This window comes from Wasmannia auropunctata, unplaced genomic scaffold (assembly GCF_000956235.1).
Source record: "Wasmannia auropunctata unplaced genomic scaffold, wasmannia.A_1.0 LD336061.1, whole genome shotgun sequence".
NCBI lineage: Eukaryota > Metazoa > Arthropoda > Insecta > Hymenoptera > Formicidae > Wasmannia > Wasmannia auropunctata.
The window spans coordinates 680,814-702,330 of NW_012026829.1; the positions used below are offsets into that span (position 1 = coordinate 680,814).

The window sequence follows — 21,517 nt, forward strand, 5'->3', positions numbered from 1 at the left end:
CCCGACGACTCTCCGTCTACAGCTCCGATGCGATTGCGCATTGATAGATGCGCCCAGTCGTCGAGAGGGCCCCGCTTCGTGTCCGCGATGCCCCCGTCGCGCACCCGGCGATCGTCGCCGGCCAATCAGCGGCCACCAGCCCGTACACACGGCGCTCCCGGGTGGGATACCGTGGAAAAGTAGTGCGATCTACGGCAGAGCCGGCTGCACGCCGGGCGCACTTCGGGGTGACAAGCGGCGTCCTGGTCTCTCCTCGCGAGACTGAGAATTTCACTCGGGAGCGGAGAGCCCTCGAGAGTCTCTCGGGCCACGGGAGACCGATTTCATTCACGCGCGACGACGAAGAGGACTCCGCCGCGGCCACAAAAGTCCATTCCGGCTGACGCTCTCTCGGCGACGAAAAAGATCTCGCGGTAATTTCTTTTCTCATTTCACGCGCATCTACATAATCACGCCCGATGAAATTATTCATTGACACGCGCGTCATTTCGCATTGGGAGCTCCTTTGCAATTTAAAATAAGCTCGGACGCTCGTTCGCGACGCGTCGATTCGCTTTGCATCGCGGCGAAACGAACGGACGGGAACGGACAGACCGTCGACGTCGGGGGTTGACGCGATTTTCCTCGCGAGATCGAGAAAGAGGTCCGGTCGCGCGCGCGGAAACTTTTTCGCCCTAGGAATTCTTTTTCAGCGGTTAATCACCCGGCGGACAGCGGAGCGAGTAACGGAAGAGAGTGCGTCTTCATGGTGGATTGCGTTTTGCCTCTTTGCGCCTCGTGCGCGCGAGGCTTTGTGCAATTATCGCGGACGGGGCGCAATCGACGTCGACGAGTCTTCGTGAACTTCGTCCTTCGTTCGCCACGCCGTTATTAATAATAAGTATATATACCGTCGCGCCATCGTCGTTAATGAGGCGCGCGGGAACTTTTGCGGTTTTCCGACAATCACGGCGACGACGGCACGGCGGCGACGGGGGGCAGGAGGGATAGGCGCTGTTGCGATACCGGCCGAAACTTCGCGAATCGGATCGTCGCGGAGAATTCGGAATGCCGCGAGGAGGATGCGCGGAGTCGTCTTTTTTTTTTCAAGAGTTTTTTTCCCATTCGGGAAACTGGAGTTAAATTTTCTGACAACAATCGAGAACGATGGCCGTGACGAAGATGAAATAAAAGAAAAAATCACGCGAAAATTCCTCGTTTTTCGGTAATCGGCTTCTCAGCTCCTTGAAGTTCGCAATGGGACGAGTACTTAAATTTTTTTCGGAGCCCCGTTTTGTCATCAGAAATCGCTCATCTAAAATTAAAAAAAAAAAAAAAAGATACCACGGGACAGCAATAGTAATTTCGAGAAATCAACGATGTAAATTAATTGAAAAGCTGCACGTTACACTTCCTCGATATTACTGAATATGTTCGGGCGAAAATTAAAAAAAAAAATTCAAGAAAACGAGAATGCTGAAAATCTCAAGATTCGGAGGTGGCGAAGCATCCCGTTTTCCGTCGGCTCTAGAGCCGTGCGTGCTCCGGCGGAATGACGCGCGTGCGCGCGCGCACGCGCAGCGGGGACGAGTGACCCGTGAGAGCACTAGCCGCCGCTAATCGCGCTGGGCGTCCCGGCCACGCTTCTCTCGTTTCGCCGCTCGAGCGTCCTCGCGGAACGCCCTTCGTCTTCGTCGCGGCTCTCCTTTCCGGTGAGAAACTTCCCCGAGTCCTCCGCGTCGTCCGCTCGACGGCGAGCCGCGATTCCGTCTCGAGAGGCACCGCTTCCGTTCGCGCGAGAGTGGGACTCTCCGGGACGACTCGCGGCGGCAGCGACGACGACGACGACGTGTTTGCGCGACACGCCTCCGCATTCGCCGACACCCTAACCCCTTCCGCGTGGATCCCTTTTCCCGATCCCGAGGTGCTCCCAAAAACGGTTCGTCGTCCGCGAGACGCCTCCAGGCCGAGATTTCGTCGCCATTTTCCGCAGCGAGGCGAGGCGAGTGTCACGAGGCGCGGCGCGACGCCGAAACGCTACGCGGCGTGCCTGCGACAACGGCCGGCCACGCTCGTGGCCACGTCGGTCGATCGCGACCGGACGTCTCATCTTCGCGCGATCATGCAATTCCGCTCGACGGAATCGTGGACGTACACTGCAGTACATACATGTAACGTCGCCGTCGTCGCCCCGGCCTATCGCGTGCGCGAAATACGAGCGTGAGAGATTTATTACTCCGTGCAGCGAGTGACGTCAACAGTTTCGGTGCGGCGAGCGTGAAAAACGCGACTCCGCTGCAATTTTCCGCGCCGCTCTCGATTGCCCCCGCGCGTCGGCCACTCGTGGTTCCCGAGAGAACGAGATCCGGGATTTCGCAGGATTTCGCGTGCAGGCGAGTCGAAAAACGCTATTACACGCGACCGCGACGTGACGCCGCTCTGCCGATTCGCGTGAAGGCAGGCGCCGAGAAGAGGAGTATATGATGTTTTCCTGCGGCTCGTTCCACTTCTTCCGTGCGAACGGAAGGCATCGACGGATGCGTCGAATAAAAATAATGGAACTCGTCGCGAATATTACGCACGGACGGCGGGCCGCGAGACACCTGCGATCCACCCGAACAATCCGTCGCGTCGCGTCAACGTAATAAATATGTATATCGTCCGTCCTCTGGTCTGGCAAATTGTATCGCGACGGAATTGCGCGGAGACGAGAAATATGTATTCGACAGTCTATTTCTGTGGATTGCATTATCATTGGCGATTCGCGCATCATCGCTCGCAATATAAAGGATCTTCGGGCGCGCGTATGAGTGACGCGCCCGCGCGCGCGCGCTCGCTCGCTCGCTCGCTCGCTCGTGGTTCTGAAGTTCCGAGAGAGAGAGAGAAGTGGCCGTGCCAACTTCAATCCTGCAGTCATGTTTTACCACGAGCCACACGAACGTAAGATATAACTGGACCGGGGGCCCGCGAGCCGTACGCGCTACGTAGAGAAAAACAGGGAGGGTGGTGGAGGGAGAGGAGGGGAAATACTGGGACACGCCATTTTGCCATTTTGTGTTCGCAGGGGAAACGCGCAAGATTTAATAATCCGCTCATGGAACGCGCCGGAGTAACGTCGAGGAAAGTACGGATCTCCTAAACGGTGGAGGGGGCGGTGGGGGTGGGAGAGAGGGGTTTCTTTGTTGCTTTGCGAAATATATCCGCGCGCGGGTGGGAGAGAGAGCCGCCTTATCTCTCGTCCGTGAAAAACGAAGCTCGGAGCCAATCGGCTGATTTATCTCGCCTTTATGAATACAACTCCCTCGGTCGTGTGCCCTCTTCATGAATGTAACTCGCATTGTTGCGCCTGAGGTCGTGCAAGTTGCACGGGGGCGTACGTTTGTTTGTGAAGCAGCTGAGAAGCGGCGGCGGAGCAGTAATGAACCTGTCTTTCGACCCATTAACAGATATACACATGTGTAAAGAGAACTTTATATAGCAATAAAAGTTTTAACATTGCAGCAATATTTATCGCACGATAAAATTACAACAAATCTCGGAATGCCCGGGGCGCCGATTTATGCTCCGCCGATTTTCGAAGGTTCCACTATTATTCTTGCGCGATCGGAGTTTCTCGGTGCAGGAATTTCAGGAGAGGTCGGAATTTTAGTATTTGTGCAATTTCGTCATTAATACGGCTGATTAGATTCTTACTACAAAGTACAAGTATATACGCCTTATCTTATCGTTAATATCCCGACACGATATTATATTATCACAATTTAATGACCACCTTTTCTTGCGGACATTCTCTTTTAACCGTTACTTTGAATAGACTCCGAGTAGGAGCATAAAAAAAAGGCTATATCTACCTAGCCTTTTGATAAGTTGCATAGTCAGAACAGCTCTTTCTAGAATAATAGCCAACGTCAACAGGGGAACTTGATATGGAAGCAAAAAAGAAAGAAGAAGACTGTCTATTTGGGCAACGCGTGAAAGATATAATCAGGTGCAGCCTGATTATCTACGCCACGTGGTTTGTATGGTTTCCGTAACGAAGCGTTGCATATTTTTTTTTAGCCTGGATCCATGGGAGCGAAATACAAGTTGGTCACTTGAGTTTTTTTTTTTTTTTATAGCAAAACACTGACAAAAACATTGCTATTGGATGTGAAAATACAATCGATTTATAATGTCCAAATCGTTCTTGATGCTTTTAACAATTACTTCACATTTACTGCAAAACGCGCGCGTTGTTTGCGCCAACGACATTGTTCCCCCCTTTGTTTGTTACGCCCTACACGAGTTGCGGTCCAGTTATTTCTTCTATCTATGCCGCGAACCGCAATAATATGCACGCGTGAGAGAATAATCGCATACCAGGATCGCGTGTATGAGGTAGATAAACGCAGAGAGAGAGAGAAAGAGAGAGGGGAGGGGGGAAAGGGGGAGGAGGTGCTAGACATACTTTAAAATGTAGAAAGCAAAAATCCAGCGAAGTAACAGAAAGTTATTCCAGAAACAGAAAGTGCGTTTTACTTGTCGGACGTGTACGAGGCTTATTTCAATACGATTTTGTAAATTAAATGAAAACGTGTATTTCTCCATCGTTCTCCGATGTACGCCAATTTCCTTGTTTTTTTTTTGTACACCCAACCGATATTGATTTATTCTAAACTATTCACACACATGTTCCGCCACAGAAAGACGTTATTGATTTTTAATTTATTAAAAACGTTGCGTTCTCATTGAAATTATATATTTATGTATTCCTGTTGAAATTGTATATTTATGTTGCCATCTCTTTACATCGTTCTCAGTATAATATCATCTGTTGTATTGATTTCTTTAGCTGTTTGACTTAATTAGCAGCTCTGAAGAACTCTCGTTCTCATTTTACGCTTCTCTCCCTTCCTGCTACTTTTAAGATACAAATTACCTCGCAAATGTTCACCGAGCGTCCGACCTAAAACCCGCACGGTGAATCTCCTTTTACTTCTCGCCCCGTCGCACCGCGGATATTTTCGCCGTTTGTTACTTTCCCGTATTGCGTAATATTCGGTTGCACGCGAGTGGAACATAAAACGACAAGTTTCGAAGGACGTGCGGCGTTTCAGGGATCAAGAGAGGCCGCGTGCGGATATCTGTATCGGTGGTGAATTTCAATTTCATCTTTATTCCGAGTAACTTTATTGCGATATCGTAAACGGATGCATAATGCGGTTCATAGTTCACACAGGCTGCATGTATATGTTAAACGTATGTGTAACACCCGGCGCACTCAAATCGTGGGACAAGTGTCGTCGATATATAACTTATGAACTATAAGCAGATACACTATTATATAGTGGATATACTATACAGTTCAAATGCTCAGTGCACTTAAATGCTTTCAGATATACTTAGCAGATATATATGTGTAAGGTTATTAAGTAGAGAGAATCTTTAGTCTTCACGAGCTCAAACGGACGATGTGTCCAGTCGGAAAACTTAAATATATTCAAATACATTATTTTAATAATTTTTAATAATTGAGATCTTTAAAGAGGTGTGTTCCCTACTCACGCTCGATATTAATATTATAAAGTGCAGAAGGTAGAAAGACATGTGACACACGCACGCACACACGCACGCACACATGCGCAGGCATATTATTTTAATACTACGTTTGACACTCTTTTGCTTTTTATTGTTCGTTGTAGAGAATCAATGACGAAAGACGATGTTTCTTACTGGCAAGTTTTCTAATTTGTGAAGAAATGCAAATGTGATGCAAATATGATATTATTAGCGCCTCGAATAAATATTCTTAGAAAATATACTCATACTTCGTCATGAGTTAATATGATAATTTATACCGACAATGTGTGTATAATGAATTATTAATTTATGTTTCATCGCAGTTATCTTTTGCAGTCTGTACGAACTATTCGTCACTGTGAAGAAATGTATGTATAGTAAATTCATTAACGACTTAATCTCTATTTTTTTTATATAAATTTTATATAAAATATCTTTACACATGCTTTCATAAAACTAAAAATAAGAAACATAATAATGAACATAATATAAAACATATATAAAATAATATACAATAAATAAATATATAAAATATGCCAATTTTTTTTCAAAACAATATAGCAGCGTTCAATGATAAATCTAGTCATAGTTAAAAAGTAGTTTTGTCCGCCCATACATACATATATATATTAATAACGTCGAAACGTTATTGTATTTCCTAATTTAAATTATTGTTTTGAAATAAATTATCAAAAAGAGCTATGATTTTTCTTTGCAGAATCGTTGCCTCATACTTGTACTTTATCGTACTTTTTTCTTTGTATCGGTACTTTCTTTTACGTAGATATCATCCAATTCGTTGGCTTCTAGCAAGCAGTGAGGAAAGTCTCCTATCAGGACTGATTTTCTTTGGTGCTTTAGGAAGTAACGGATTCCCTTTGCGATGCCAAAGCCGAGTACAGCTATGAACATCGTTAACAACGCCATCAACAGGGGATGCTGCAGCAGAATACAAAAGAATTATATCGCAGACGGTAAAGGCAAGGGATGAGAGTGATGTAACTACAACTTTAAATTATTACCACCTTGGTAATAATTTAAAAGTACAAAGTACGAATCAATACCGTTAGAGTGGGCTTTGTAAAGACGTAGTCGGCGATCACGATTGCGACTCCTAATATAATACCAATGCCAGCTCCGAGCCACGGGATCTGTTGATCAGCTGTGAAACATTATTTCATTACGTTCCAATTTTCATAGTTCCAAGATAACTCTCTCTCTCTCTCTCTGTACCAAGTACCTCTTCTGTCTTTAATCAACGACCTGGACGCTTTGTTCATCGCCTCTAGAATCTTAGGCTCGTTTGGTTGCAGGGACAGAGCCTTGTTATAAGATTCAAGCGCTTCATTGTAGGAGGACAGTTTCAGTTCAACCTCGCCCTTCCTAAAGTAACCCTGAAACAGATGAACGCATTGAGATGTTTGTCCCTCGTTTTAAAATCAATACCCAAAGAAACTCTTGTATTCTACATACTTTCGACCAGTCAGGCTTCAGTCGAATCGTCATCAGAGCGTCGTTCAAGGCGTCGCGATACCGTTCCAGCATTAGGAAGGTGAAGGATCTGTTGCTGTAGAGAGAATAATTTTTTGGGTCCAGCTTGATTGCCTGTGAGTAATGAAGCATTGCCTTCTGGTACTTCTTCTCCCTAACACATGCGTTTCCCTGCTGCTTAAGGTGCTCCACCTTAAGTGGAGTAAAGTCCTAAATAAAGAAAAACACCTTGTCAATTTACTTTGCATCATGCACATACATGTACACATATACGCATACACACACCACACACACACACACATATATACATAGATTTGTGTTTGGAGGTTAATGACAGAACCCCCACGTCTCTTGCCGTGCGATACGATTGAATGGGACTCGATAGAGGCGCGCGATTTCTCTCGGAATTGTTATCTGGTCCTCGGCACACAACGTTGATAAGCACGATTGTAAAAGCTTCAGAGATAAGACTCACCTCTGCCTCCTGCGCATTCATAGCTTCATTCATTAGTATTTCCCGGTTTTCCAGAAGTAGGAGAGACCTGAGGAACGACTCTCTCGCGACAATGAAGTGGTGAGTGACGTCGTCGATCGATTAATTTCCCCAAGGGTCCGTCCTAAAGGGCTCGTCCTCGGGGTGTTTTCTCGAATGTAATCGTCGTGCGGAGCAGACGAGCACCTGTCATGTCCACCCCGACGTTTCCCGACGTCGTGGGTGCATGCGCGCGAACGTAAAAATAAACATGTGTGAGTGAGAGCCCTACGTGAATTGCGCACGCATTCCTGCGTCGTAATAATGAAAGCCCTCGCGTCCGACGCGAAAGCACACCCGATTTACCCGACAATATCTCGCCTGAGGTATCACACCCTTATCGGCTCCAAGCTCCAATTAGTTTAATCGACGATTAATTATCGGCACAGAATTAGCCTGGAGCAAAATTTCTAGCCGTATCACTCTCGTCGTTCCTAATCTAATCTTTATTTCCGTGTGTTAAACCAACAGAAAATTAGTTCTATTTATAATAACATTAACAAAATAGGTAATAAGTTAATCGCCGATTGAGTTAATTGGACTTTGAACGCAATTATCTTCAATTTGCATCTGTATTAGACACTTTACTCTACGCGTAAATTGTTTCTCCGGTCACAGTAGATCTTTTTTTTTTTTTAAATATTAGACGCGAACATTTCACATGTATGGACGTGACGTTTCGACAAATCTCCGATAACTTGTTGAGCAATATATGTTTCGTTAATACAGCCAGAATTATCTTGTTTTATAGTTTGACACGCACGGTAGAGAAAGATTAGATTAAAGACGGCAAATAAGACGATTTGAAATTTTTGCCGCGAGTAATTTCTGCCGATTGAATTAGCCGTCGATTAAGTTAATCGAAGTTTGGCCGAGTCTTATTTTTATTGCCGATAGTTAAAAGTGGAAAGAGGAGAAAATCCAGGCCGCAGGCGGAGAAAGTAGGAGGCAATTTCTTTCGTTCATGATTTTAATGTTCGAAATTCTTTCATTTCATACAAATTAAGTGTGGGGAGAGTTATAATACAAACTTAAGATATATACATCAATATTTCGTGAAAACTGTTCACAATAGCTATGCAACTTATATTCCGTTAAATCCCGCCAGATCATTCGTATAACCATCCGTTAACCGCCTTATTACCTTCTTTTTTTTATATGATTTTCTTTACTGCCGTCTAAATTTATATAACCTCGCGTTACACTATGCAACAAAACTTGGCAAGTCGTTCGAATAAATATAGTTATTATTTTTCTTTTATGTTAATTTTTACCGCGATCAACCCGGCACCGCGCGGCGCCGATCTTTGCGTTTTTCTTTTCTTTTACGGAGCGCTCCCTCTAAGGAATCGGAGAATTGAGCCCGCCTTTCGCGTTTCTCGGCGATCTTACCTCGGTTTTTTTTCCCCCTCGGAAATCACAAATTCGGAAGAGAATTATGTCTCTCTCTCTCGGACGAGCTCGACGAGATTCGCGCCACGTTCGCACGTCTGCGGACGAGCTCGACTACCGCGCGGGACGAGTCGACGGCGTGCCAGGGTGTTCCTTCGAATGCCTAAATCGTTCGCTTAATTTCACAGGATATCCGGGAACCATCCTTCGGCGACGGATTTTGCGTGACAGACGACAAGAATCTGGACGGTCTGCCCTTGACAAGGAGATGTGATGCCCTCAACGTGTCGCTCCCGGACGACGGTATTAATATTAATGAATGAAAGATTCATTCCTCGAGCGACACGCGTCCGGGATCTTCTCCCGCGATGGCCGTCTCGGATATCCTGTACCATACATTGCAATACTTCGACGCGACTCTCGCGAGAAATGGACAGAAAGATTGCTGTTTTGGGACACACTCGCGGAGGACACACAGAGGACCAGGGCGAGGCTCTCGCTTCCGCGCCGAGGAAGCGAGAGCCGCGCCGCGGAACTTGTGTCGCGCGTACGCGGGACGGAAATCGTCGGATGCCGGGCTGGGGGACCTTCTTGGCACATTCTCGACTCGTTCTCGCGGCGTGCAGAGCTCGCTTCGCCCCGATCATTTCGTAACGCGTAACGCGCCTCGCCGCTTAGGCGGGAGAGCTCGATATTCGGAATCAATTAACTCGCTAATAATACAAAAATCGAATGAATTCGCCGCGCGCGTAATACGAGTCCGTCGCGGCTCGTCGGCGAGGCGGACGGCGCGCGTTCGTCATTTCGGCTCACTCTCTTTTTCTCGGAGCCCCTCGAAAAACCCGTGTGGCACAGCCGTGGGCGTGAAATCTCCTCTCGCGAAACCATCTTATAACAGACCCGCGCCTCTTCGATCCACACACGTTACACAAACAAAGTTTCCCGCGCGGATAACAAAAGGCGACGCACACACGCACACAACAACAACGAATAGAAGCCCGCTCGCTCTTTGTTTCCTCTCTCACTCGCGCGACACGCAACTCGGATTCAACGCAACTGGAGGATTAACAACGACGAAGGTTTACATTCGTTAAAAAAGAGAGAGGAGGGGGGAGAGAGAGAGAGAGAGAGAGGAGTAAATTATGTACAAATTAAATTAGTTTTAACAAAATGGGGAAAGAAAGTAAAAACAGAGAAACGCCGGAGGACGGGGAAGAAAGCCCGCCGATTCTACGCGCTCGAATCCGCGGTCCCACAATTATAATATGTACACAACTCGGCGCGCGCAAATCCACGTTATCGGTATTATATTCGGCGCGCGTGATCGCTGGCGAACAACCACAGAGGCAGGCAGAACGGACGGACGAACGGACGATCCGTCTGCCGACAGTGCCGGACACGCATACACGCTCCACACGCATCATCGCTCTTTCTTTACGCACTCTCAAACGCATTGTGTGCAGCTCAACTGCCGTCGTTTTTCGTCGAACGCGAATTATCGGTCGCATCGTGTCGCCCCGCTTTTTTTGTTCCTCTCCCACCCCCCTCCCACTCTTGCCTTGCCCTTGCCCTCGTCTTGTCACTGTTATCGTCACTCACTTCTTCTTCTTCTTTTTTTTTTGTCGCGCGGCTAATTTTTCCCCGCGCTTTTTCTCTCATGCACGAACAAACAGAAGCACGGAGCATGGCCCGCGTTCGGGGTGGAGACGGGGAGCGCACGGCTCGCGACGAAAGTACGTTATTTCGGGGAAATCGCGAAACGGATACGCGCCGACACGCGAGGAAGGGCACCGAACGATTCGTCGCGGGGTAGAAATAGTTCGAACGCGGCGCGCGAATTTCGGCCTCGAGGCTGGCCGGAGAGAGCTCGCCGGTGGCGTTTGGGGCGACTATGTATATCCGTGGGGAGTTTATGGCAGAGAAATTGACGTAGGAGTTCGCGGATTCGAAAGGTGAGGAAATGGAGCACGGAAACCAGGAGCGTTTCACGTGGCGACAAAATAAATATCGTGTGCGAAAATCCCGTCCTTCTCCCTTCCCCCGTCACGTGCCGCGTGAGTAGCTAAGAGTATAGTTAAATTTTTTTACGACCCACTAAAGATCTCGCGTTTCGCTGGCATCGACGTTGACATTATTTTTTTTTTTCAAATCGCTTCCGTTTGAAAACAGGCGGTAAAAAAAATTGACTTGACAACGCGAACAATCGAACGTTTCGGATTTGAAAAAAAAAATCGACGAATGTCAGCCACGAGGGTTTCGCGCTACGCTAGAAATGAGATAAAAACTATTGTAATCCCGTTCTCGATTAGAACTCAGCTGCACGATTTTCTGCTGTACATGCAGAGAGACAGAGAGAGAGAGAGAGAGCTACTTTTAGAAAACGAAAGGACTAGGAAGTAGGGTTGGATCTCGATCTGGAGGGCTGAAGAGCTCCTGGAGGGATCGCTACGATCGACCGTGACAGAAGACAAGGAACATTCGAACAGTCCTTAGGAAAAGTCGCGCCCGCGGTAGCCGTTCACGCGAGCACAATGATTGCACAAAATCGAAGACGCACGATCGAGATAAGGCCGACGGTAACGTGTCGCGCAGCGGAAAGGCGCGAGGAAGAGGGAGAACGGAGAACGCAAATGTGTCGCGCGCGACCGGATGAAAAACTCTCCGATTCACCCCCATAAATTACTACCTAATATAATTAAGAGGACTAATTAAATAATTAGATTGCCGTTGCGCGGAATGGAGTGTACACGGGATGGCCACAGCCTTGAGTCTTAGTTTAAAACCTAATCTCGCTGGGTGAGACGCGTAGCTGCGGTACGCGACGCGGAGCGACGATAAGCGGGGTAACGCGAGCGAATTTTCGTCGACGAAAGCTCAAAGTGCATCGGAGAGTCCACAACGGAGGGGAGGGAAAAAATCCGCGAAAAGTCCCCGTAAACCGATCCGCGCGATTTCCCCGCGGAAAGAGGGGCGAAGGGGGGAGGGGGAGCACGGCGCGCTCCGCGCGAGCGAACCCCGAAAGCGGGCCTGCGAATTTTTTTTTCCCTTGCTAACAATATAGTTCCTCTTTACTCGCATTTTTCGCTTTGTATACTTTAATTAGTGAATATAATATATATATATATAATATTTATATATATGTATAGGTAATAATTGCAAATACAACTATATCATGTATATACGAGCCTTTGTCAGGGGAGCAATGCAGTCGTCGTCAATAAAAGTCACGGGGTACATTGTATATATATATATATATATATATATATACACATGCAAATATCGAGTCGCCCGGTCGTCATCGTAATAATCATCATATCTCTCTCGCGGTCTCCGCGATCTCTTTCTCTCTCACACTCTCGCACACTCTCTCGTATGCATACGCGCGGCACACGTACGCGCGTACATGTATATACGTATGTTTAAGTCCATTCGTTCGCGTTTTCTTTTATCTCCTCTCATTCCATCCGTTTATACACATCCTCCTCTCGCGTGATCGGTACTGAAAACGTAAGACTACCTCCTTCCTTCGCGGTCCTTAAGTCACAATTGTCAGTCATCCGGGAACGCAGCTTAAGTTTCCTTCTGTTTCTATTATACTTTTTTTTTTCTTTAAGCACTTACAAAATATCCCTTCGCACCTCGACACTCGGCACGCGGCGATCGATCTCTCCTCGTTCCATCCGTATCCCGATCGATCGCGCGGAAGAGCACGGTTCGCTTCCGTTTCGATCTTCCGCGTCGAGATCGCAAGCCCGCGCCGATCTGGCCTCTTTCCGGGGAGAGAATCCCCCCCCATCACTCCTTTCCGATAATACGTTTCCTTATATTTTTTTTTCCTAAAACCTGTGCTACTAAAGATCGTCCCGAAAGATTTGTTTTATCGGAGGGCGAAATGCATTCGCGTCGGCCGAGCATGGGCTTTTAAGAACGCTTAACGAGATCGATCTCCGGCGTGCCGTGGACTACGTCTTATTTTGATATGGATTCACAACGGGGGAGGAGGAGGGAAGAGGGGGGAGGGGAATGCGAGCATCCGCTTATACGAATCGATCGATCATCATGAGCGTCGTCGTCGTTGAGATGTCGAACGATCGTATTTGCCCGCTCTCGGGGTCGCGCGCGCGTTTCTTCTTCGTTCTTCTTTGTTCTATCCTTCGCGATTCGCTTTTAATCTCTAAGGCGTCTTTTCAGTCAACACGCGAATCTCTACGGGCCCTATCCACTTCTCGGGGGCCCTCGAGTCCCTCGTATTTAATGTCGTATATAATGTCGCGTCAATCCTCTGTTCTACGGACGCACTATATATCTATCTGGATCCCTGGTCGAGAGAGAGAAAGAGAGAAAGAGAGACTGCCTCTACAAATCTTCCCCTCGTAAAAATCAAATGAAACTTCCAATTGATGCAACATAGCTTCGCGGCCGCCGGGGAATCCAACGGGACCGTAGACAGAGGGTTAACGTCTTCCTTTTCCTCAAGAGAAAAAAAACTTAACGCGTGTCGTCGCGCGCACATGTCATCACGGTGCGCGCGGGCGAATTATATTATTACGAAGTTTCCTAGAGCAACACATCACAGTCAAAAAGCATATCGCTACGTGACGAACGGAATTCACATTCCGTTACGCGGTGACTCTTGTCGAGCGCGGCGCGAGGAAAAAAACAACAGAGAGATAGGGGGAGGGGGAAACAAGAGTACTGTGCTCGCCGTGAAAGCGGCGGGTTTTCCTGCGAAAACGGTAAATATTCAGAGGCGACGAAGAGTGAGTTTCGTTGTTCGTACACGCTCCTCTTTAGGAGCTCCATATCGCATTAGCAATTGACGATCGCGTCTGCGTGTTTGCGTCCTTTGGAGACCAATTAGAGAGGGGCTACTGGCCGACGCTAAACGCAAACGCAGACGCGATCGTTAATCGCTAGTTTGATATGGGCCTTACGCAAGCCGCGCCGCAAGTTAGCTTTCTCGAAAAAAACCGCGCTACCCCGATCGGATTTACGTAGGCGGAGAACGCGGGCAAGGATTGAGGTGCGGCGCGACACTATTGACCGGAACCTGCGATAAGAAGAGGAGCAGGAAGAGAACGTTGCGCGCGATGATTCCGCGGACCGAGGAACCAGACTTACGAGACCGAGTCGCCTTGTGCGATGAAAGACCTGTAGTATAAGCTGCACGTTTTCTCGATGATTCTACTCGAACGGGAAAGGCCGGATGAAAGACCTCCTCCCCTTATCGTCGAAATGCGGAAAGCGAGTCTCCGGTCTCTTTAACTCGATTCTCTCCCTACGGGGGGGATAGGGGCGAGGGGAAGGGCGGGAGGACGTTCCATTCGAAGATACATACATGCGAATGGAACGTCCGCCCTCCGTTGGACGAGAATCGATACCTGCGCGAGGACAGTCTGCGAGGGATCAAGAGAGAATAGCCGCGTATGTGATATGCCTCCCGTAAAAGAAGAATGAAAAATACTCACAAAATGATATGTCACGACTCCGCGATCGCGTCCCCCAGGTACATCTCGGCGGAATTCTTCAGTGAGTGCGATCCGGTTGCAATCATTGAAGAATTTTGCCGAGATATGCGTATTTGTTGCGAATGACGCGCTGGCCGAATCGATTAATTCGTTCGTTTGCCTCTCGAACGAAAGCTCATCTCGACGAGATCCCGCGACAGTTTTGAATTCACGAGTCGTGGATTGTCGCTCCTCGCGAAAACTGCAAGTATCGCAGATACTTTCGATGAGAACGAATACTTTTCCGCGAGTGCAACGTGCCTTTCTGTTGCGTCACTCGTAAAGAAATTACCCGAAACGCCTGCGAAGGAATGCGGACCGAGGAAAAGATCACGAAGAAATTTTGACAGCGACTCGCTGAGGAATTCAATTAACTATAGGACCTCGATTACGAGGCAGCTACCTGATCTCGAGTTCGCGTTGCCTCTGAAAGAGTTTTACGAACGTGGAGATTGCCTGTTCGAAGATTTCGAGAGAATTGGGACGATCGATTCTCGACTGAGGGAAAAATAGACGACCGAAAGGTGCACGAGAGATAAAAATCGCGATAATTGTCTAATTGTAAAACTGTATACGTAACTTTTAATCTCTCTACGGGATCCCTTGATTCTGGCACTTATTACACTTATCGAGTCCATTCTACATAACTTCGGTAATCCCATCTACCGATCATTGAGAAGAGAATCGCGAGTTCTCGAAGCCGAAACTTGCAATTCAAATATTCTCTATTAGTTTTGCATATACCATTAAGAAATAATGCACGTAAGATTATGCTACTAATGTGTGCGTGTGTGTATGTATTTATGTGTGCATGTTATATACAGTAATTCATATTTCGCTAATATTGGCACTTGGAGTTTTCATTTATCTGACAAGTCGAGAAAGAGTGAGAAAGAAAAAGCATGAGATAGGGAAAAAAAAGAGAAAAAGAGAGACGCAGTTCGAGCGGTGTTTGGACCTTTTGAGTATGGATACGATCGCGTCTGCGAAGCATCGCTCATCCGAACACCGGACGGAGCACGACTCGATGACGTCTAAGGGTGATTCTGGAGGCAGTATCGAGCATGTGTGTATGTGTGTGTGTGTGTGTGTGTGTGTGTGTGTGTGTGTGTATGTACAACACGCGTTTACAAATAAGGGCACTGGTCTTCCGCTCGATGCATTGCGCACCAGCCTCCCGGCTATCTGGACGTCGAACAAACACCGTTGAATCGTCGTATCTTACGAGCGAAGTGAAGCTTCAATTACCGAAGAGGAATAATGCCGGTCTACCGAGATTGGCGAGGAAAGTTTCTCCTCCAACAGAATCGAACGGCTCCCCCTTGCCCCTCCCTCCCTCCCCTCGCGATTAACGGGAACTATTTTCTAAGTTTTTGATTCTCTTCCGCAGAGCAGGCATATATAACTTTCAGGACTTTCGTTTGTGTGCGAGACACTTCCGTATGAAATGTGTGTTTATACACTCTGCAAACCGAACGCGAGATCTTGCAACGTTCTGTCGAAATGATAGAGTGAGAAAGAGAGAGAGAGAGAGAGAGAAAGGAGAGACAGAGAGAGAAAGAATAATGCCTTTTCTTTCGAGAACAGCGATCTCTACTAATAATCTGTCTTTCCTCGCGAAACGATAACGGAGCGACAATTAAGATGCGAAACGTTAAATGCTAAGCGCGACCTTAAGAGCACTTACTTTCGCGACTACCCAGGGCAATACCCTAACGTGTCGTTTCCGAATTTAAGGAAGGCGAAACGAGCACGCGCGCGAAAGAAACCGGTCTGTTTGCGTCTCGTTTAAGTTAAGCCGCGCGCGTTACACACAATATCGTTTATTACCGTATTTCCTATTATTTGAACATCGTTTCGGTTCAGTTTCTTTGGCACTGTTTATATTCTTTCTGCCGGCCGGGTTGTTAAGACGATCGATTGGTCGGTCGACGGAGGACGAGAGTGTGCTTAATCATCGAACGTGCTTGCCGAAGCTCACGTAATAAACTCATAGCTATAACATCGCCTACCGATTTACAACGTAATCGTAGAGAACATTATTTACAAGTGGTTACAATTTACAAAAGGGCACTGACTGGTATAAACGTGGTAACTACGGACCTGAAAAAAAAAAAAAACGCTCGATACTCGGCCGCGAGTCTTTACCGAGGCCGATTTTTATGCGTCAATATCGGACTTCTGTACGGCACGGCGTTATCAACGAGAAGTATTGCAGCCGGGCTGATAAATATATACGACCGTTGGTCGTATTCGTGACAAAAATAGTACGTGTAAACGAAAATGAAGAAAAGAAAAAAATACAGACAATATTTTGTATCTATTTACAACATTTTTTTTATGCAAGATGACTTGGTTCAGAAGAGTAAAAACATGTATCTATAATCACGAATGTAACGACCCAACACTGGATTTCTTCGTCTTTAAATAAGACCAATAAGAAATTTGATTACATTCGAATTTGCAATCAATTGTCTGCACACGTATATATACGCATATTGATTTAATACTCGCGCTATTGAAATATTTATATACATAATATTTATATAAATATTTAGATGTGGATGGTACCAATATATTGTCAGCCTAGCTTACATACTAATATTCAACGTTGTGTGCCGTTTAATTAGGTCTTTCTCTTTTCCGACCATACAATATTTCCTCGACAATATTTCGCGTAAAGACTCTAACCGAAGTACCGTCTCTCGTACATTACGCGTTCTAAAAAAAAAGAGTTCGCATGGTGCAACGCGCATTGTAACATTACGTGAGATTATTTATATCTACAATGACTTTTTCGCAATGTGTCGTATTGCACAACTACAAGAGAAATTCTATAATATCGCTGTTTTGTAATAAAAAGTTAATTCAATAACAATGAATTTTTTAACACTCATTATTCTGTGTTTGTGTGTGTGTAAGTGTGTGTATGTGTGTGTACATACATACATATATGTATATATATATTAATCCACTATAAATAACTAGATATAAAACAAAGAGAAATCGATAAACAACCCGGAATCGTTTAATATTCAAGCAGTCGTTTCGCATTTATAAACTCAACTAACAACATCGGATAGTAATATAATTATTGCGTGTTTCACTGAACAGTGTATACATATATATATATATATATATAATGTATTAAAAAGAAAAAGAGAAAGAAACGTAACTTGTTAAACGATATTCTAAACTGTTATATTGCTGATCGTAAGTCGTTTGAATTTAATAACATCGCACGATAATTCTATGAGTTGTGCTTAGGAACAACGTAATAAGAGGAAGATCGCGAACGCGGGTGACGATAAAATTTCTTTGCGAGAAATTAAATAGCGTAATACGATTTCATCATTAACATATTCGGCAGACCGTTTTTAAAATTTCTAAAACTTCTTGTGTTTTTATACATCTAGCAAATGTGCCTCTCTTTTTTCTTTACACCCACGGCTCGACGGATGGCTTCGGGCAAAAAATATACGCAGTAAAAAAAATGTATTAATGAGCAATAGAAAGACTAGGATTGTCCGGAGGAAGTAACGTCGCGAGTACCGGAGTTAATCGTTTAAAATGTACAAGAATAATTAGACGTTCGATCGTTAAAAAGACGTTTCAGAAATTACGTTAACTTTTGTAAGGCATACAAATAAAAAATTATAATAATAAATTGATAAATTTCAAAAAGATACTAATACATACGTCGTAAAAATTTTGTATATTGTTTGCTGTGATACGTGTGAAATATAACAAATTCGTTAGATAATATATCTGATATGTAATATATTTATACGATATTTGAATAAATAATTTTCAATGATATTCCAAGTACAACAAACAAATAAAGTGTCAAAAAAATTTGGCACCGTGGACTTCCGTGCAAATTTAATCGAAAAGATCAACTCGGAAATCCTATCTCAAATCCTATCTCCTGTACTTTGATGTACGCAGATGTCTTCTGCAGTTTCTTTATTCGTTTGAATAATAATGTAATAACAATAATAGAGCAATAATTACGAATATTACTAAGTTATATTATTATTATTATTAATTATAATTGAGAACAAAAGTATTTTTTATAGTATGAGACTGTACACAACACATGATATTGTCGTTTACTTATTAATGATTGACAATTATTATAAAAACTATTATTTCATATTAATCTTTTTTAAATTTTTCTCCTTTTTTTATAACGGAAAAATGGATTGCGCTGAACGCTTATTTCTTTATTACTCATCAATAATTAAAATTTAAAATCATAAAAAGACCAGCATGTAACGCACATGCTACATCTTTTTATAGTCCAAACCGCTGTGGAATCAGGGTGATTTGGCCTCTAAAAAAAGACTCTCACCAGTAACTTTAAATCATATACAATACAATTTCATCTGCTTGAGTTGTTTCTTTTGCGCGGTCAATCGATTTTCTTTGTTGCTCTTTTCTTTCCCCTCAAGGCTGTTTATCGTCTCGTTTCTTTTTGCTTGTCAACCGACCATACTCTATCGGATAATCAATACGCTATCATATAGAACGTATCAGCGAAGGAAAAAAAGAACGAAGAAGTAACAAAGAATCTTAAAATCACGAAGTACTATATGGTCTCTCTCTCACATATAGAAAGGTAACCTATTTTCATTTCTTTTTTTTTTTTAAGCCCTTTCTCAAGTTGCGACGAGCAACGCACGAATCGCGCGCGAGAGATTCGTGCCAGCTCATGGATAAAATTGTATATGTTATAAGTGTCTTGCGAGCCAGTTTTCTTTCCTCCTTCCGGCGGACAAAAAGAAACCCGGACGTGGCACGCGGTAAGCCTTATTATCTCTTGGACCCTCTTCTCACAATCATATCATTTTTTTTTGTTACTTTTCTCTTATTTACGTACTCTTAAAGTGGACGACACACTTGGACGTGCGCACGGTAAGTAACTTATTACAGAGTATAACTACTTCTTTCCGGTTGCGCCTTCTCTCTTCGATTTTCTACAACGTCTTCCTCGTCAGTCGTCACGGGACCAGCTTTAAAATCTCCATACGCCATCGCACACTTTTACTTTACGTTCGTAGATGGTCAGAATGCCCTTATTTTCCATGTCTCGATGGACTTCCGAATGGGTATGGGTCTTCTTGTTTGCCTATTTCTTGAATGTACTCGATTGTCATCAGCCTTCACCACTTGCAAAATAGTATTAGTCGAAGTTGGCGCGCGCGAGCCTTACCGTGATGACGAGAATCGGCGGGGTTGTCGCCGTCGTGGAAATCGTCGCCTCGTGCAACGGAGACGTGAGGAAGATTCGCAGGAAGAGTATTTCGCGTGCGATGCGTAATATTCACCGTCGCGAGATGCTTTACGATAAACATCGTACACGAGATCTTGCAACCTCGAGCCATTTGGAGTCGCTTGACTTTTTTTCGGCGATGGAACACAGGAACCATGTGGACCGTGAAAGATCAGCCTTAGCACTTGCCGCGGAAATGCAGTTTCTACGGCAACAACGTTGACAGTATCAAGGAGGAGGGGAGGAATAAGAGGCGGTCTTTTCAGTTTATGTCAGTAATGCCGATTGTCGATGCCTCCGGTGTTGTTGCTGCCGATGCCATTCACGGAGCCGGTGGAGCTAAGTATACCACTATCAATGCTATTCGCAGTCATTCTTTCTCGGAGCTCAGTCTCGTACTCCAAGATCAGACGTTTTATATGGCTCAGTTTATTGTGCAGATAGTCGAACCGTTCCTTCATCTGCTTGTACACCCGATTCTGCTTAATTTCCTTGTACTCGCGAACTATCTTCTCGGTGGTTTCCTGGAAAAGAAAAATGCCACCGCATGAGCATTCCTTCTTGTCCAACTTTGTTCAACAAATGCGATATCATTTACGAATTATATAAGTTACACGATATACGTACCACGCTTTCGAGCACGTTGCCCGCTGCCTTTTGACTTTGCAATAGTGTATACAAATGCGTGAAGCGGTTCGCGATTACGAGCACTTGGGAGTGCAACCTGCAGTATTCATCGTAGTTCCTGGTGAACTCCTCTCTGTAGCGCCTTTTCTGCTCCTGACTGCTTATTGTTGTAAATTCCCTGGGCGAATCGTTTCACATAAATATTATATATCGATCGACAAATTATGTTGAATTAACTCGCGTAATAAAAAAAAACATCGAATTTTTCGTTGCTATTTAAAACTATTTCCGCGATTTAATAAGCTAATATACTCACGTGCGATAGTCGAAATATTGCCCGATGTTTCCCAGCCTTTCGAATCCGTCAATCGGCGGCAAGAGCGCGGCACTATCAATGGCATTATCGGCATAGGTAGGAGCGCTGCTGGAGGTTTCACCATAGATAACATCATTCACGATACTACTCCTATTCCTGGATTCCCTCTCTTTGTTTCTCTCTTCTCTCACGCCTCGACTCCTATCGCTCCTGTCTCTCACCCCGCTGCCCGCAGTTTCATTGGCCGCAATGACATCGTTCTGGTGGTAGTTGCCCCTTTCACTGTCGTCAGGCGACAACGGTGTCAAGCGCAATGATTGATTGGAATCGTTTGTTCTCACCGCGGCGATGGCGTTAGAGAGGGCGACATCACTGTAGACGTTTCCAGTACCTCGCGATACGTCACTGTTTGCTGTCCTTTCGGCCCGGTAATCGACGCGGCCGCTGCTGCTGCGTTCACGCTGCGACTGCTGCCTCGATTCCCAACCGTCGAAACCGCCGCCGCCGTTGTTACTATTACTACCACCACCACCACCACTATTGCTGCTACCACAACCACTGTTAACGGTACGATCGACACGGTCGCCACCGGCGGTTGCACTAACACCACTGTTATTATTACTATAACCGCTGTTGCCAGACACCCTCTCGCCGGCGGGGATGAAGGAGATGGGCTCGGGTTTCTTATAGTGCGATATCCGCGGTTTCTTCGTCGGTAGCCCGTCGTTACCCTGGTAGTATCCCGGCCGCTTGTTGCCAACCAAATTGGGCGGGGGTGCCGTGATTGCCGGCGGTGAGCCCGCGTGAATGGAATTGGGCGACTGACCGCTGCCTAAAGA

General features: G+C 45.6%; 2 protein-coding genes across 2 annotated transcripts in view; both read right to left on the bottom strand.

Moving 5' to 3' along the window:
- Nucleotides 1-6,018: 6,018 nt before the first annotated feature.
- LOC105450419 (hsp70-Hsp90 organizing protein 3-like) lies at nt 6,019-7,765 on the bottom strand. Its single transcript, XM_011690240.1, has 5 exons — nt 7,505-7,765; nt 7,012-7,239; nt 6,779-6,932; nt 6,603-6,700; nt 6,019-6,477 (listed from the first exon to the last, which is right to left on the bottom strand). Exons 1-5 carry the CDS (start codon nt 7,535-7,537, stop codon nt 6,280-6,282), a joined length of 711 nt encoding a protein of 236 aa, XP_011688542.1. The 5' UTR covers nt 7,538-7,765; the 3' UTR covers nt 6,019-6,279.
- An 11,348-nt stretch (nt 7,766-19,113) lies between these two features.
- LOC105450420 (RNA polymerase II elongation factor Ell) overlaps nt 19,114-21,517 on the bottom strand; it is a 78,283-nt gene continuing 75,879 nt past the window's right edge. Inside the window, exons 8-10 of the mRNA XM_011690241.1 lie at nt 20,679-21,510; nt 20,363-20,540; nt 19,114-20,259 (exon numbers count right to left, since the gene is read on the bottom strand). Coding sequence (XP_011688543.1) covers nt 20,008-20,259; nt 20,363-20,540; nt 20,679-21,510 — 1,262 coding nt within the window. The 3' untranslated portion in view covers nt 19,114-20,007. The remainder of the gene's footprint in view (nt 20,260-20,362; nt 20,541-20,678; nt 21,511-21,517) is intronic.

Excerpts from the sequence above, each read along its gene's own strand:
- LOC105450419 (XM_011690240.1), bottom strand. The coding sequence starts at position 7,537 with ATGAATGAAGCTATGAATGCGCAGGAGGCAGAG. Across the intron at positions 6,933-7,011 it reads TGAAGCCTGACTGGTCGAAA|GGTTACTTTAGGAAGGGCGA; the intron begins GTATGTAGAATA and ends CATCTGTTTCAG. Across the intron at positions 6,701-6,778 it reads GTTGATTAAAGACAGAAGAG|CTGATCAACAGATCCCGTGG; the intron begins GTACTTGGTACA and ends AATGTTTCACAG.